Source organism: Emys orbicularis, chromosome 4 (genome assembly GCF_028017835.1).
Source record: "Emys orbicularis isolate rEmyOrb1 chromosome 4, rEmyOrb1.hap1, whole genome shotgun sequence".
Lineage (NCBI taxonomy): Eukaryota > Metazoa > Chordata > Testudines > Emydidae > Emys > Emys orbicularis.
The window spans coordinates 40,759,800-40,777,237 of NC_088686.1; the positions used below are offsets into that span (position 1 = coordinate 40,759,800).

The following is a 17,438-nucleotide window of genomic DNA, read 5'->3' on the forward strand; positions in this document are numbered from 1 at the left end:
AGTCATACAAACTGGTGTGTACATTAGTCCTTCGGGGACTGCAGATCTGGCATTTCTGTGAGTGTTCAGTGGATAAAGGCACTGGACACTACAGGGGAACACGTCAAATGCTATGGATCAGGAACCAAGTCACTGGCTGAATTGTATGGGGAAGGCAGTAGGGAGAATACTAGCAGAATTTTCATTAGCAGAACTGGAGAAGAAGCCAGAACTAGAATAGTAGGAAGTGCAGGTCAGAACTGGGGTGCATTGGCAGAGCTGTGTGGGAAGTTTGCACAGCACTGATTCAGGATTAGTTCCTCATTTGCACAAACACGAGTTTTCACTCACCAACTGAAAAAAAGAAATTAGCAATGTTACAACCCTCATAAATGCTTAATGTAAGGGGACTATAAATGACAGGACTTGTGAGAAGTGACTAAGGCCTCCGAGTTGCCACCTACAAGTTATGGTGACTCCTCGCTGCCAATCCTCACAAGAAGCCTTCGCATTTCACTGTGACTCGCTCTACAGCTTGAACAAGCCTGGTCCTTGCAAGGTACAAAACACCGCCTCTTCCCCAGCCACCCCTGCTGAGCAGATCCGAGGGCCTGGCCCTCCCGCACATGGTGTCACGCAACAGCTCTGCACGCCCCCCCATTCGCTGAGGAGGGGGAGAGAAAAATATGGCTGGAGGGAGAAAAGGAGAAACCGAATTAATTAATTCATCACTAAAACAAAATACATACAAATCTTATTTTATCTGTCAACCAGTGGCACGCATTATACAGCTGCCTAGTGCAGGCAAAGAAAAAAACAGAGCAAGGGACTGGCAAGCCACTGGTGCAGGCTTTGGGAAAGCAGCTGACACAGCAGGGGGCTAAGTAGCTTTATAGGGGGCCCCCCCATTAGCTATTCTGGAGTGGATGAAACCTTGCCATATCTGGGTTGCAGATGAACCGACCCAAAACTTAGCTGCACTATGGACTTCTTTTCCTGTCTCAAAAGCTAGGTCCCAGAAGCCCCTTCTGCAGCAGCTGGGGTTGTATGGCTTTCCCTCACGACAGAGATCCCACTCTGCTTTGGAAGGTCTACACACAGAATGGGGGATTTCCCCCTACCTGTAGAACTGGCTTTGCTTGGCATTGTTCTTCTATGCAAACCTTTGTTTGCTCACCTGCTGACACGGGTGTGCACGTGGCGCAGAGAATCATTATACAGAGACCAGCTCCCCTATATACTATGCTGTACCAAGTTTCAGCATTCACAGGTTGCAGCTAGGAATGTGGAAAAGCAGCATCTTAGAAACCCTTACAATACTGGCACTGAGCAGACTGCCAGCTCAGGTCTCCATCCTGCACCACTGAAGTCAATGGAAGTTTTGCCACTGATTTCTGTGGAAGCCCAAAAGCAGCCCCAAAGAAAGGCATAGGGGGACATCTATTCATTTATCTAGAGAGCTATACACTACGATGGCTGCCTCCTATGGGACAGAGGTTTTCCACACTGATTAACAGTTTCTGATATCTGTTACTTGTATATGCATACAACGACTGAGATGCATAAGAGACTCAGAAGAGGAAGAGGAGATCGAGTTCCTTCTAAAACTGCCCTCTGGATAGTCACAGCTTGGTTTAGGCAGTACAGATGAGGCACCAGGGATGGAAAGGCTCTGAAGGGCTAAACCACTTGTGGATTTGAGGCCTGAGCCTGCCCCAACTATCGATTTCAATGGGATCAGGATCAGGCCCTTTAGTTTCATCCACCAAAGAAGAAATCAAAATCCCAGTAAACACAGACAGCCTCTTTTCACACACATGTACACACACACCCCGCCTCCCTGAGTTCTGACTCTGCAAAGCTGTCACAGGTCCAAATTCTAAGTGCCTCTATCGTACAACATGAAAGAAAAACACAGATATAAACCAAGCCTGTGTTTTGGTAAAAGACCAGCTGTCTTCATGGTCCCTTTCTCCTCTCTCACTCTTGCTCATTCCCAGAGGGAGTTCCATGCCAACCTTCCGGTATGGCATGATTAGGGGGGTGGGGAAATCTCAGGCTGGCTCATGTGTTGGCATCAGCTCACAGAGCCCTCCACTTCCCTTGCCTTGTTACTGCAATGAGGAAGCAAGGAAAATGCCCCAGGTCCCTGAACAAAGCTGAGGACAGCTTTTATCTTCCACTGGATTTGCTGGCATTTGGGGAGGTGGTGAAGCTAGAAGAAGGGGTGAGGGCTAACAGTGCCAGATCTAGAGCAGAAAGGAGGCTATTTACATCCTCATGGACCATTCCCTGCCACCTTATTTCAGAGTTACCCAATAAAACATTTTGCTCCATATGTTAAATCCTCACTCACAGGTGGTCTATGAACCAAACTTCTCCTCCTCCTCCGCAGAAACTGACACACATTCAGCTGAAGAGGTAGGGCTAGAGGACAAAGAGCACAGGCATAGGTGCTGGAACTAGGGGTGCTACCCCTGGCTTGAAGTGGATTCCATCATATACAGGGTTTACAGTTTGGTTCAATGGCTCTCAGCACCCCCACTATACAAATTGTTCTAGCATTCCTGACCACAGGATGCTCTGAATGAGGAGGGGCAGGATACCTGTTACAGCTGTTGGACAGACTGGGTTGGAGGGAAGGGAAGCCAGTGACTAGAAGAGAAGGGGATGCAAAGAGTCAGGACTGAGCACAAGCAGAGCTGTGGTAGGGATCAGGAATGGGATAGAAGAGGACACACTGGCAGAGCTGTATACAAGGTGCAAGAATAGAATAGCTGGGAGTGCTGCAGGTCAGAGATGCATTGGGAGAGCTGCAGTGGGAAGCCCAGAATGGGAATAGTAGGGGATGCTACGTAACAGGGCTAAGCTGCCATTATGTGGGGATTCGGGATTGAAAACACAGTGGTGCTGCAGGTCAGGATGGTGCATAGCCAGATCTGTAGATATGGGCAGGTTAAAAAAAATGCTGCTAGTTCTCTCATCACTTTCATCATCAGCCTCAAAATTGAAGGAAAGCATATCTAGACAATGCACATAAAGCCAATCAATGCCACCTATTGAACTCCATCAACTGAACTTCAGATGAGAGTTTATTATTATTATTATTAACCATGTTTATTATGGTAGTGCCTAAGGACCAGCCAAGAAGGGGGCCCCACTGTGCTAGCACTGTACAAACAGAACAGTGGACAGTCCCTATCCCGAAGAGCTCACAATCTAAATAGACAGAGCCTGGGTGGGGCAAGGGGTGGAAATTTGGGAACACACAGTGAAGGAAGGGATGGCAGTGACACAAGCATTGCTGGTGCTCCAGTCATTTCCCAGCCTTCAGCAATATGCCAGCACTGCCTTGGCCTTGGTAGAGGTAAGATGCTAAAGAGCCTGGAATTCACACCTTGATGCCCTGCAGTGGGTCTGCAACTTTCAGCTGCAAGAACTCTGGAGAAACTCTTTCCAAAAGGCCAGGCACTCAGCTGCCTGGAGCTCCCTGTCCACTGCCGAAATCCTCGCTGCTTGGAGGCAGCCGAGTGCAAACAGGCAGGCAGGTTTAGAGGGCGCTGAGCACTTGCCGCAGGGGAGGGAAAGGTGCGCTGGGGTGGGAGCGGGGAAGAAGCCGCTTAACTAGCCCCGGCCAGGCTAACGCCCCTCATCAGGGCAAGGAGGAGCAGTTACAGCGGAGCAGAGCGCACGGCTGCCACGGAATCCAGCTCTGCTCGCATTCCAGCACTCCCGTTTAACCCTCCCCCGGGGAACGCAGGGAAACCGGGAGCAGCACACACAGTCCCCCTGCCTGGCAGGTTTACACCAGCTCAGCATTGCTCAGCACGCCAGGGAGCAAAGGACTGTCCAAGCAACTCTGCCCCCCCCCCCACCCTTCACCGCGCTGCTCTCGCCTTCTTTCCTGCCCCAGTTCTCCCTCCTCCCCCGCTCGCTCTGCCGGGCTGCATTTAAATACAGTTCCTATTATTGCCTCTCCCCAGGCTTTTCAGGGAGCCAATACCAGGCACAGCAGGGATCAGCGAGAACCCAGCATCAAGAGCAAGCGTTTCCCTTTATAAGCCCCCAGCTCCTTGACAACTTCATCAAATAAAATTGAGAGACAGCGAGCGAGCGCCAGCCAGTGCTGGCATTTCCCCCTCCCCCCCCCTTTTGTAGCTTCTCTGACACTCTCCCCAGCGCTCAGGGCTAGCGTGCAGGGGGAAAGGGGACATGCAGTAATCCAGGTCCTAAACACACCAGAGAGGGTTAGGGCATGTCTCCGGAGAAGACCCTCTGCTATGGGGGCTACTGTACATCACCCACGCTGTACCGCCCCGCCCGGGGTAAACTATCATCCCCTTCTAACTTGCTACACCAAGTACAGCTCTCAGACCTTAACTAGCTGCCGTTTTATGGAGACGGTGTCCGATTACATAGCATATGGCCAGAGATAGGTACACGTAAATTGACACTGTCCCCCTCTGCCCGTCAGAATGTGTGACTATGTCCACACCCAACACACACACAGCTCACCTCCAAACACACATGGATTCGAAATATCAATCTGTTTCCCTGAAGAGAGGGTGTGTGTGACACAACACACGCGCGCGCGCCATGGGACCAGCATGTCCTAACCTACAGCAGGGTAAATGGAGCCTGCTCATGCAGACCCATGCAGAGTCATGATCCAAGCTTCCCACTTCAGCATCAATAGTCGCAGTACATGACCAGAGAGCTCTCGGATTTCAGGAAGATCCGCTGTCAAACATTAGGCTTCCCAACGCACACTGATACCACCACCACCGGCTCCGGCTCCCCAGGACCCAGCCCCACCAGCACACTCCGCAAGAATAGCGGCCGGGTCAATTTCACTCCCAGCCCCAATCGCTGGGTGACAAGCTGCGTGGGACTTTTCTCACAGCCCTGACGCCGCTAGCGGTAAGTCCCTCCGGCTTCCCAGCCTGGGAGTGGGGCTCACGGCTGGGCAGCCGAGGGTTAACCCCCCAATGCAGGACAGCTCTGATCTGCCTGAAGAAGTTGGCAGTTTTAAGGAGTTTTTTCATAAAAGCGGGTTTGGGGGGGGGGGCGAGGAGGGTGATAGAGGTAAATAAAAGGGGGTTGGAGGAGGGGAGAGAAAAAACACCCCCGCAAGAGAAAGTCAAATTCTGTTCTCAAGCCCCCCTCCCCTGCATGCTACAGCTGTTTTGAAGAAAAAGGTTAGAAGGAAACAGTGAAAACCCACCGTGTCCTCCTCGTAGGGAGACAGGCGAGCGGTAGATAGAAATAGGCACAGAGTGGTGCTTGCTGCCGTGGAAATGATGCTCATGCTGAGCCTGAGACACAGACGAGGAAGAGGAAGCAGAAGAAGCCACGTTAGAGGAACTCCAAACCGAGCTGACGATACATCCCCAAAAGAGGGAGCACATCCACAGGGTCCAGGCAGGGTGGCGTCCTGGGCAGATGCTGGGGTCTATTCTCAGGTGCATGGTCAATGCACTGGGCACCTACAGACGGGTAGTTTGAATTCCAGCCGGGAAGACAGAATACGGTTCATGATGTCAAGGGGCCCATCCTAGCAGAAGAGAGAGTCACTTCCAAGGTGGGAGGGTGTGTGCGCTGGAAGGGGATGGGAGGGAGGAGAATGGGGTGTGGGGGGAAGGTTAATAAACAACTACACGCAAAAATTAAAGGTCGATGTTTCCCAGGGCTGGCTCTACTGTGCCAGGAACCCTGCTGCTGCACCAAACCGCCAGGAGGGATCAGGAAAGCGACACATGTCAGGAAGAAGGATCCTGGATCTTTCACTTGTCAGGTTCCTCCAGGATCATAGATGACTTTCCCTGTCTGTGATCCTTGCCTCTCACTTAACAGGAGAGGGGCAAAAGAAAAAATAGCCAGAGACCCTAGGAAGGTTTTTGATTTTTTTTTATCCCAATTAAAAGGGCTTTCTGTTGCTTCTCCACTAGCAAGTGTTGCAATGCAGAATTGCTAGGCGCACACACACAAATCTGGATGGTTATCCTCCTTCCTCTGGATCCAGGCGGCAGGGAACTCAGTGAGAGAGAGAGACAGAGCGAAGAGGAAAAGAGCAGGGGAAGAGGAAAGAAGTCCAGAATCCACTGGAGAGACAGAGAGCCTTAGGTGGAGCAGGATGCTCAGGGGGCAGCTCACTGAGTGAAGGCAACCAGGAAGCCCAGGTGAAGTGAAGAGAGGACTTAGGGAGCCAAATTCACAAATGGGCGAGCCGCACGCAAATAGGCTCACTCCAGAGAGCGAATCAGTGAAGCCCAAACACTCTGCAGAGGCAATGGCTGGTTCATGAGAAAGGAGGGGCTGGAGTAGGGGGCTGACGTCCCACCCCCTCCATTCATATACATCTTTCTCTCACTCACACTCGTTCCCTCCCTCCCTCTCTCTTCCTGGAATCTACTCTGGCTAACGATGCTTTCTTAACAGCTATTTTTCTTATATTGAAATCATAATGTAAGTCACAACTTGCCTCACTAGGGCCAATGCAGGATTGTTCCCTGAAGTCCATCTATTACTGCAAACAAATACACAATAAAAATAAATCGAGACAAAAGTCATGAAACAAAACCCCAAAGCCAATCCCCTGCAGGCATAGGAAGAAAATCAATTGCGGATACTGACCCAGACCTTTCCGCCTCAGAACCTCCACGTTTAAAGGGATGGTTCTTGAAAGGAGTATCCAAGCCCATCCTCTCATCTGTCTGTCTAATTGTTAATGCACCTGTCACCACAGTCTCCAGCATTCGCGGAGCTTCAGTATAAATAGAGGCAAATAGAGTCGAACCACACAAACGTAGTTGGGAGCCTGATTTTCAGACCTGCTGAGCACCTACAACTCCAACTGAAGTCCGTGGGAGCTGCAGGTACTTAGCAAATCTGTTAGAAATCGGGCTGTGTGTGTGTGTCCGTCCTCCCGGGGTGAAATCAGGGCGGAGAGTAGCAGCCGTGTTAGTCCGCCTGGTCTATAGATACACAGGGGAGAGATGATCTGACATTCCCGAGCCCCACCGGGCACCTGGGCACATTCCAACCCCATCTCATCCCTTTTCGAATGGCTTTGAAATAGAATTACAGTATTTGTATCCCCAGTCACTGCGGGGAGGAAGAAAGAAACGAGGCATCTTTCTAACACGGGGGAAAGAGCTGAGAGCAAAGCAGGAGGAAAGGAGAGGAAAAGCCTTTTCTCTGAAACTCCAATACGGAGAGTGGGAGCCGGCAAGATTCCTCAGCCTCGTCGGTGCTCTCAATACGCAGCCTTCCGATCAAAAGGAGAGAAATTCTCTCCCCTCTCTGCCCCCGTTTGTTTGGCATCAACAAGGTGCCAGCAGCGAAGGGGAGGGGGAAAGGGAGAGAAAAGAAAAGGGGAGGGGAGAGATACTGCCAAATGGTGTGGCCATCTGTGACACAGGGAGGAGGTTTATACCGGCTCTTCTTCAATCGGATCTCACCGAGGGTATGCACAGCTCAGGAATGATGCACCAGTGACTGGGCGGATAGGAACTCTTTGGAGTGCGGGCCATGCAATCTAACTTTGTAGGAACGCTATAGGAAGCAATAACGCTGCATCAAAATGCTTTGAAGAGATCTAGAGTTCGCAAAAGTAGCAGAGGGGGGGAGTGAAATTACCAGGGCAGGCTGTTGTGTAGGGAAATGTGTTTTCTGCTGTGATTTGAAATTAGTTGGAGGAATGTACAGATGCAATCTACTGCAGATGCAGAGCAGAAGGCTCTCCCACCAGCAGCTTTAAGCACAGTACATAAGCACATAACAACGCCCTTTATTAACTGGAAGTATCTTCCTAGCTTTCGGATATTCTGCTAGATGAAGGCTTATTTGCCTTCAACTAGCTTCTTGCATCAGAGCCATGTGGCAACCTAGAATCACTGTGCTCATTAAACCTTTACATTGTTTTATAGAATGTTGTTTGTTATGTTTCTGCAACAGTGGGCTGAGTCCAAACCAGTGTGTTTGCACTGAACCCTCAGGGAGTCAGAACCTTAGCCAAATGGTCAGATTTTGCCTTTCATAAATAAGGATTCTATTCAGTACGTACAGCACTCTTCACTCAGAGCTTAAACTGCATATCAATTTGCATTACAAATATCTCCATTTAACATGGGGAAGCTGAGGCAGACAGGTGAAGAGATTTGCACAAGGTCATTCAGTGCATCTGTGGCAGACCTAGAAATAGAGCCAAGGTCTCCAGACTCCCATTTGGGAGCCCTAACCACTAAACCCCACTGCCTCCCAATAGCATCATTATTAATCACCACCCCTGGCTCATAAATAAAGGGAACCTCTGTGTGTCTGAGAACTTGCATTCTGTTGTCTTGGGGAGGGGTGCACAAACAACCAGAAACCTACTCAACTTATAGAAAAACTACGAATTTCACAGTTATTTATCACACAGTCAGTGTTTTTGGAAATCAATTTTGATTTGATACAGCGCAGACATAAGGCATTTTTAGATGGACCTCGGAGCTACTTCACTGATAGGCAGTTGAGAGGAATAACCATTCCTGATACATTATGATCATTTCGGAATGGGCAACTGGAACTGCACACCTGAAGTTTTTAGTTTAATGTGACATATTTGTAATTTATTTTCTAGTTTAAGCTATCTAAAGCAGTGGCTAGAGCAGTCAGGAACTCATCACTGAGGGTTGAAGTGTTCCAGAAAGTAGAACTATTCTAGTTTGCATTTATCTAGCAATCATGCAGGAAACTTGAAAAGCTTAACAAATTAATTAAGTTACAAATAAATTAATTTAGCCTTACAACATCCCATGAGGGGATTATTATCCCATTTCAAAGATATGCAGACTGAGGCACACTGAAGTTAAATGAGACAGTGGCACAACTGGGAATAGAAGCAAAGACTCTTAGCTCTGTTCTAACCATTAGACTACAGTGTCTCTCAGAGGTTGTTACAGAGCCTATGAGCCCTGTCTCCAGTTAGGCACTAGCCCCCCATCCTTTTCCCCCAAAGTTCTGACCCACTCAATTCTAAGGTATGATCAAGTACAAATTACAATATCTTGAAATGTTTGTCACCTTGTCAGATTGTGGGGAATTTAGTCATTCTCTCAGAAAAGATTTTAAAATGTAGCCCATCACCAAACAGCTTATTTCTAAAATACAGACAATATATTTTAAAATAACTATCCAGCCAATGATCAGGACAATACAAATCTGCTGTTTCATGACCACATTTCCTCTCAGTGGCTAGTGTTCAGAAAGAGACAGAACTAGCCATATTACAAGCTTGGTCACTAGTTCCCTCGATGACAAGTGATGGCAGGTTTAGAAGTTTTAAAAACTAAGGGCCTGATCCTGTTCCTGCAGAAGCCAATGGCAACACTCTTCTTAACTTCCATGGGAGCAGAACATGTTTGAAGAACTGTACTAGCATTAGCGTCAGGTACAGGCACAACCTCTGGGAAACGGCAGGGGAGTTTCTTCTCCCTCTTCTCCTCTCCAACTATGCTTGCCCTAAGGCTGGGGTAGAAAAATAGAAAGGCTTCTTCCTCTTTCTGTAAAACATACTCCTCCTGTTGTTAATCCCCATTTAATGCCCTCTTGGACCACCCTATTCTCTGTCTTCCCATGACCTTGCTCCTATTTGTGCCAGTCGACTCCCAGGCTGTTGCAGCTGGCACAGCCTGCAGGGGGAGGAGGACAGGGCACAGACACTGCAACTGTCTCTCATCCCGCCCTAACACAAGCTCAGTCCCCCACACTTAGGCAGCAGTAGGCATACAGCATGGGAGGTGGAGGGTGGACAGGAGACACACCAAAGAGTTAGGTCATCACTTAAAACTGCCCTACCCTGGGTCAGGGGCTGCAATGGACCTGACTGCCCCCAAATAAGGGAGGTGCAAACCACCTCCCCTTTGTCTCCATTTGGCTAGAAACTGGTGGACCAGTTGCTTTTGGGAAACAGGAGAGGGGCAGAGAGAGCCCAATTTTTTATTTTTTTTTAAATTTTTTTTGTTTAAGGGCAAAACTGTGAAGGCGGCTATAAATACATCAGTGGGTTCTGGTGACACCATAAAGCATTGGAACTTCACTCTGCCTTGCTTTATTAGGTGTCAATGGGTGTATTTACTGCTCTGTAGTTCACCGTCCACCCATTTATTTAGCACCACCATTGCAGGAAGAGGGCAGATTTCAATTGCACTTTCCCATCTTAGGTGATAAGAGGAAGTTTATCGCTACAATGGGAAGTTTTAACAGCACTGTTCCCAAGGGATTTACTTGCAAAGGAGATTTGTAGTTTTCCCAGATGCATATGAGTTTGGTGCATGAGAGATTTGTTTTGTATCTGAAGAAGTGAGGTTCTTACCCACGAAAGCTTATGCTCCCAATACTTCTATTAGTCTTAAAGGTGCCACAGGACCCTCTGTTGCTTTTTACAGATTCAGACTAACACGGCTACCCCTCTGATACTTGTTTTGTAAAATGAGTTTATTCTTTAAATGGGGGTGATTTCTCTCTCAGTCACGATCCAATGAGGTTCATATGTCATAAGTTTAATTTGTGTCAGGTAAAAACACAACATTTCAGATGCTTGTGTGTCTGCAGAACTGGGATGGATGTGTCAGGGAAAGAGGCTCCCTATGGTTGGTACCACCATGGGGATAATTTGCCTTGTGACAGTTTGCTGTGCTGACCAGATCCACAAAGAGCTTCAAAAATGAAAAATAATGGGGAAAAAAGTTACACCTTTTGTAACCTCAGAAGGGATCTGATTTGTATCTAGTTCTGGAGAGGTTCTTACTTTAGCCTACTTGTATAGTTTCTAATAGATCATGGCTGTCAATCACTTTGCTGCACATAAGGGTCACTCAGAACCTCCCAACAACAGAGATCACTCAATGCCTCTAACTCTAAAAGCACATGCTCCTAGCTTGTAAGTCAAAGGAGAATCCCCATTAGCTTTAGCAGAACTGGGTCTCTGACACATGGTCAAGCAGTTCTGATTCCATCAAGCAGAGGCCAGTGGTGACACATACACATTAGCCCGTTCATTACTCTATCATTGGGATAAGAGAATCAGATAGAATAGGCACTGACTCAAAACCTCTCCCCAAACTCAAAATAAGTCTCTCAAGGTTCAAAATAATCCACTTCATTTTTTAAAAAATGAATAGAGAAGAGGGTGGGAAGAACAATTTCTAGTTGTGAACTTTATAGAAAGGATTGAACAAAACAAGGTAGGGATGGGGCTGCATGCTTTAGAGAGCTTAGCACTGGATATAGACTCCTTCGCCTCTTGGTGCCTGGATCAAATGCAGCTGAGGATGGTTGTGACCAAGGGTTCTCACCAAATGGTGGTTCTTCTGAACCCCATGGGGAATGAGCTGTTCCCAGAGAATCCCTAGTGCCCAGGTGTCCACATTAAAATTGTTCTCAGAGTCCTAGAAGGCCGAGGAGCTGCAGTGTTCTCTCATCCCTAGAGGAGCGTCCCTCCAGCTCAGGACTGAGGCACATTGACACAGCTGCTGTCGTGCTGTCCCTGTTCTGTACTTTACTCAAGAATTTCGGTTTCCAAGGCTGTCAGTCTCCTACTGACTTAAAAAAATAGTAAAGGAAAAACCCAACACCAGAGCTCGTCTCCTCCCCATCAGCCTGCCAGAAGCAGAGCAGTACCATACCCCTTTACAGCAAGGTTTCTCAACCTGTGGGTCAGGACTCAAAATTGGGTCACCAGAATGTTTCAAAGGGTGGCATGGTCCACTCAGGGGAGCAGTGCCAGACCTGAGCAGCGCTGTAACCCTAGAAGTTGCAACGCCCAGAGCCAAGAGCCATGCCCAATCAGCCCCACAGCACAGGAGCTGCCATTGTGGGGTGACCAGCCTGGCCCGCAAGGTAAGCGGAGCCACCAAGCACCTCTCAGCCGGGCTGCCTGCTCCACCACAGGGCCTCAGAGCCCTGCCTGGAAGGGTGACAGGACCTGGCCCCTGCTCCCTGCCCTGGAAAGGGGGAAAGAGGCCTGCAGGGAGGCACTGATTGATGGGCCGGTGCTGCATCCTGGGCCTGTGCCAGCTGCCCTGCCACTATGACAGGGAGTGTGACACTGCCCCCCAACCTCGAGAGTGATGCTGCAGGTACCCCTCAAACATCCCCTACCACTTTATTTTAAACTATTTCAATAAATTGTAGCTTTGTTTTGATAAACAGATCAGGCTAATTTTTAAGTGACCGTGGCTATTAATGCAGTAGAAATCTGGCAACCTGCCCGAGGACCTGACTGAAACCACTCCAGGGTCTCCACCCCCAGACTATGTACTGGGTTATGACAGGCCATAAACATTCACAAATGGGTCCTGAGCCCAAAAAGGTTTTAGAAACACTGCTTTACAGGACAGAGTATCATCACAGTCTATGCAGATCATTGGTGGAACAGGGTAACTGCACATCTGTCTCCCTCTCTGACCGCAAGAACACATGCTACACTGACGAACAATACTGGGCCAAATTCTACTCATTCTCACACAAACGCAACTCTCATGCAATCAATGGGGTGGGTAAGGTTTAACTTGTGGCCCATTATTTTGAGGACAAACAAGCAACCCCCTCCCCCCCAAAAAGGGGGACAGAACATCATTAAAATGTTAATTTAGCATCAGTGAGACATTAAGACCAAGTTACAGATATGCTTAGGATTGTCCTGTCTCCCCACATCTCAGGGGAAAGAAACACACCCAGGCCTAGAAATGGGATAAGCAGCCAGTTCCATCTCTGGATGCCAGCTACATTCACACCTGCTAAAAATCTCCCATCAACATAACATTATCTTACCATCACTGCCTGGGTGCACAGACTGCCACAAGCAGTCAGTATGGAGGCTTGGGGCATGATTCCGCTCTCACACCAAGGTAACTATTGAGCAACTCAAGGAAGCCAGTGGAGTTATGTTTTTGTAAGTAAAAGAGGAAGCAGGGCTGAGGAGGGAAACAGCAGCTGATCACAGCTCCAGGGGTTGGTTACCCCTGAGTTGAAGCCATACTGCTAGCCCAGGGTAAGTGCAAAACGGTGTGGTAGGAGGTGCAAAGGTAACTGTTAGAATCAGAGGAAGGTTCAGTTCTTTAAGTATCCAACCTTCTAATGACTGTAATTTTTCCTGAGATTTCTCTACCTCCACTTCCTGTCCTGGTGGAAACAAGGTAGTACAGAGGTGGGTAGAAATTAATCAAATTTTTATGAACTTTAGATAAAGATTCTGAGTTTGACGATTGGTCTGATCTGTAGTGAAAGTTCAAGTTGGTTGTTTGGCACTGTTTGGGAAGGCATGTGTGTGCTGGGCCAATCTGAAGAGCAGAGCTCAGCCCTTTTGGCCAAGTCTTACTGGCCATCAGGGCCGGATTTCCCATTTTGGCATGTGCCTGGGGCATCGGCATTCTAGGGGCACCTAAAAATTCAAATTTTGCTGCTCCCAATCCCAGCAGGGGGCGGGGCTGGGGCCGGCTGAGAGGGAAACGGCCATATGCAGCCCTGCTGGACTGCTCCTCGCTTAGCCCGGCAGAGAGAGTCCTGTCCCAGTGGGGTCGGTGAGTGTGGCCTGGGGGCAGGGCTTGGGAGAGTGGGTCTCTGGGCAGTTTTGTAGGGGGGGAGGCTCTGGGCAGTGGGGCAATGGTGGGGGGCAGTCTGTATGTATTGGGGCACTGGGCAGTCTGTTTGGGACTGGAAATTTGTGGTGGGGCTGTGAGGGGAGTCCTGGGCAGTGGGGGGGGGGGCGTCTGTGGGCAGAGAGGCGCTGGGCAGTGGGATGCCCAAAAGTCAAGGGCAGGGTGCCTGCGGTGGTTATGAGCTCTGAGCTGCTGCAGGTGGTGGGGCACCCCGCAGCTCCTGGCTGCTGCGGGCAGGGGGCTCCAAGCCCCTGCGCCTAGAATGTAAATCCGGCCCTGCTGGCCATATGATTTGTGAGACCTCAAGGTGGTGGAAAAGGTTAGAAATCGGGCCATGAGTTTCCTCTCCATCTAGTCCCTCTGTCAGAATCAAACTGTATGTCACTGGAGCTAAAGAGTGGGGTATCAAGTGCCTTGCTTAGGTTCAGCCCTGGGTGGGGCTCACATTTACCTTCTCCCTGCCCCCCCGCCCCCACCCACCCACACAGGCAACATGGTAGAATAAGCAAGGGAGTGGGAATATGGCTTGCCTGCATTCTGTCCCCTGCTCTACATCTGATGGTTGTGGGTGGGGTAGATTCAGTTAGGAGATTGAACAATTATTGCCCTTGCTTTCAGCACAGAACCCAAGTATTGAATGGAGCATGAGGAAAGAACTGTGGTCTGTACTTAGGACTTAGCTTTCCTTATTCTTGACAGTATCAGCTACGGGGCAGCAGACTTCCTGTCAACCTCTGCAATTTGCATGATCTGTGTGGTGACTGGGGCAAATTCATCCCTAGTGTAACTTCCACCAATTTACACTAGGTATAAAAGTTTAGTCCACAGTGTCTACAGGATCTTTTTTATATGGAGACGTTGCACTGCCTATGCCGGTAGTAGAGTCTTGTGCCCTCACCCTTAGTGATGGTCCCTCCAGTCTGGGGCAAGACACATCTGGAAGATGCTTGGCCTGCCGCAGCTCAGACTGTATCTCTTTTGTGGATCAATAGAGGACTTCAGTCTCCAAAGTCCATCATTCTGGCCCCTTTCACGCAGGTGCTAAACATTAATTCTGATATATTAAAATTAATGTCATGACTTCTTAGCCTGGGAGGAAAACGCTAGGAAATTATTTCTGATGAGCTTTAACTCGGAAACTTAAACAGTGCCTGAAAGCCTGGATTAGCAAGTGGTGGGAATAAAGACGGTTAAAACGTCAATTGCAATAAACAGGGAATGATTTTCATTTTTACCCACAAGAGTGGAGAGGAGATTTTTATTTTCCTTTGGAGCTCAAAGAAACCTTGTCTGACGCAAAAATGAAAAGCTGAAAAAGCTGTTGCTTTTGCTCCTTTAAACTGGCTTCTGTGCTAATGAAAAGCGAACTCCCTAATAGACACACTGCAAAGGCTTCCCTCTGCTTTTCCTCTTTCTTCCCACCTATCATCTTGCCTGGCTTTTGCCTGTAATCACCTGCTCATCTCACAGCAATAACTGCCAGGTGACGCGTGTTTGCTGTGGCCTCCCCAGACGCCAAGAAGAGAATTAAAAGAAAAGAAAAGAGGGAGGGGGAGAAAAATCCTTCAATGACACAAGTGTCTCACTGCCAGGCAGACAAAGAGTGAAGCGTTTCCTGCGGCCCAGGCTGTTCATGTGGGAGCCGCTGATAGGTGTAATTTCCTAAGATGTATACCTTGTCAGTGTGCACAAGATGAACAGAAAGAAGGTCAGAGCAGCCAAAACCGAAAGATTGGAAGGACAAAAGGAGAAAGCGGGGAGCGCCGTTGGGCTGCTTTTAACTCTCACAGGACACATGCTGCATTGTCTGTGGCAAACCTACACATAGGCACAGCTGATAATGCCATATAAAGAACCCCTCTTCCCCCCACCCCCGGCCCTTGGCTCTCAACAGATGAAACAACCATTGTACAATGTGGTTCCTGTGGGTCTATCAAACTCTCCCTGGGCGTTGCTGACAGCAATTCCCCTCCTCCCCCAACCATGTTATCACCAGGTTATTGACTATGCAGGGGAGTCTATAGCATAGTTTGGCTAGCAGGGCTCTCAAACAAAATACCCCCCTACCCCCGCCTATAGAGAATCCATATTATCGCCCTGCTAACAATCTCCATGTATCATCTATAATGTGGAAGGCATCATGCAATGATGTCACAGGAGCTGCAGATGCATCTCTCAGGAGAAGATGCAGAGTGTAGAGCTTGGTCACGCTAGCAGGGCCGGCTCCAGGCACCAGCTTAACAAGCAGGTGCTTGGGGCGGCCAAGGGAGAGGGGCGGCCCCTGCGGCAATTCGGGGGCAGCAGGACCCTCACTCCCTCTAGGAGCGAAGGACCTGCCGCTGAACTGCCACCGCCAATCACGGCTTTTTTTTTTTTTTTTTCAATTGCCGCCACTGATCATGATCGCGGCTTTTTTTTTTTGCTTGGGGCGCAAGAAATGCTGGAGCCGGCCCTGCACGCTAGGGTTAAGATAGGACTAGAGACAGTCCAGGATAAAACTAACTGCTCCCTGCTGGTACCCCTACAATATGTAGAGCCTGATCCTGCAGCTTCCAGTGACTTCAAATGGGCACACAACACACCTGTGCAAAACCACCAATAGACCTGAATACACCCCAGGCCCATTCACAGCAAACCAGGGAAATCCCTGGGACACTGAGTCTCCAGCAGAGAAGCTGAATGAAAACATAGAAGGGAGAAACGTGAACCACTTAAAAAAAACAAACAAAAAACCTCCTTTTCCTCCAGAACATCTGCACACCCTCCTAACTCAGGCTCCAGTCCGCACAAGCTTCTCTAATGCTTCAGATCCCAAGAGACTCCAGCAGTTCCCTATCCCATCAAATCCTTCATCCCTACCGCAACTCAAAGGGCATGTGCACACGCAAGTCACACGGAGGCAAACAAAGCATCTGCTTTCTCATCCTAGATGCTCTCCTTACCCACCACCACTGTATCTGAGCATAACAAAGGTGTGTGTGTGTGTGTGTGTGTGTGTGTGTGTGTGTGTGTGTGTGTGTGTGTGTGTGTGTGTGTGTGTGTGTGTGTGTAAAGATCCTGCAGCAAAAGCCCAGTGGCGCTGCAAATGCTTACACCAGAGTTTGCATGAGCGTCCGGCAGGCGATAGCTTTAAGCTCTAGGCATCTGTTACAATTGGGAAACAAAGAGCGAGCAACACCATCCCTCACCGATAAGGCATAAACTGTTCCCACTATAACTGTGCTACTTATTGAACAGCAAGGACAAAAAGCCCTGGCTACTCGTTGCAGAGCCAAGGGAAAAGCTAATGCTACGGATGCAACAGATGCTGTTTGAAGTAGCCAAGCACACACACACACACACACAGAGGCTTCTCCTTCTCTTGCCTCTTATCTGTTCCTTCAACTCTGTCAACCAGAGACTGCCACAGAAGAAGGGAGAGAGGGGAAACCACCCAAGGAAATGCCTGTGTAACACTCAGAGGCAGCTCACTTGAAAAGTATCAACTTTCATTCCATTGCTTTTGAACTTCGATGAGTCGCACAAAAGCCCTGTGCACCTGGGATCATCCCCTTTCCTCTTCTCTGTGTTATAAGAAGGCTTGTGCATATTTTTAATTGGATATCACCATCCCCTCCTCTCTTTTTCACTCTCTCACCAGCCCCTAAAGGTGAGCACTCAGTAGGGCCAGGCCCAATCCATCAGTGTCTCCTACTGGATGGGGGCAGAAATGCAGTTAGTGCTACGAGGCAGGAGTGAGAGAGGAGCAGCCTTCACAATGACCCACTATTCTCCACTTATTTGCCCTCTCCACCTCCGCATTCTGATCTCTTCCTG

The 17,438-nt window shown here is 48.9% G+C and overlaps 1 protein-coding gene across 19 annotated transcripts in view; it reads right to left on the reverse strand.

Annotated features, from left to right (window-relative positions):
* Positions 1–17,438, reverse strand: part of NRXN3 (neurexin 3) — a 1,366,589-nt gene that overhangs the window by 493,024 nt on the left and 856,127 nt on the right. For 3 of the 19 annotated variants that reach the window (XM_065404064.1, XM_065404066.1, XM_065404065.1), the window contains exon 1: positions 5,204–5,447. The exons of the other annotated variants lie outside the window; for them this stretch is intronic. In XM_065404064.1, the coding sequence (XP_065260136.1) occupies positions 5,204–5,447 (244 nt within the window). Of the gene's footprint in view, positions 1–5,203; positions 5,448–17,438 lie in introns of those variants that run through there. 19 annotated transcript variants of the gene reach the window in all.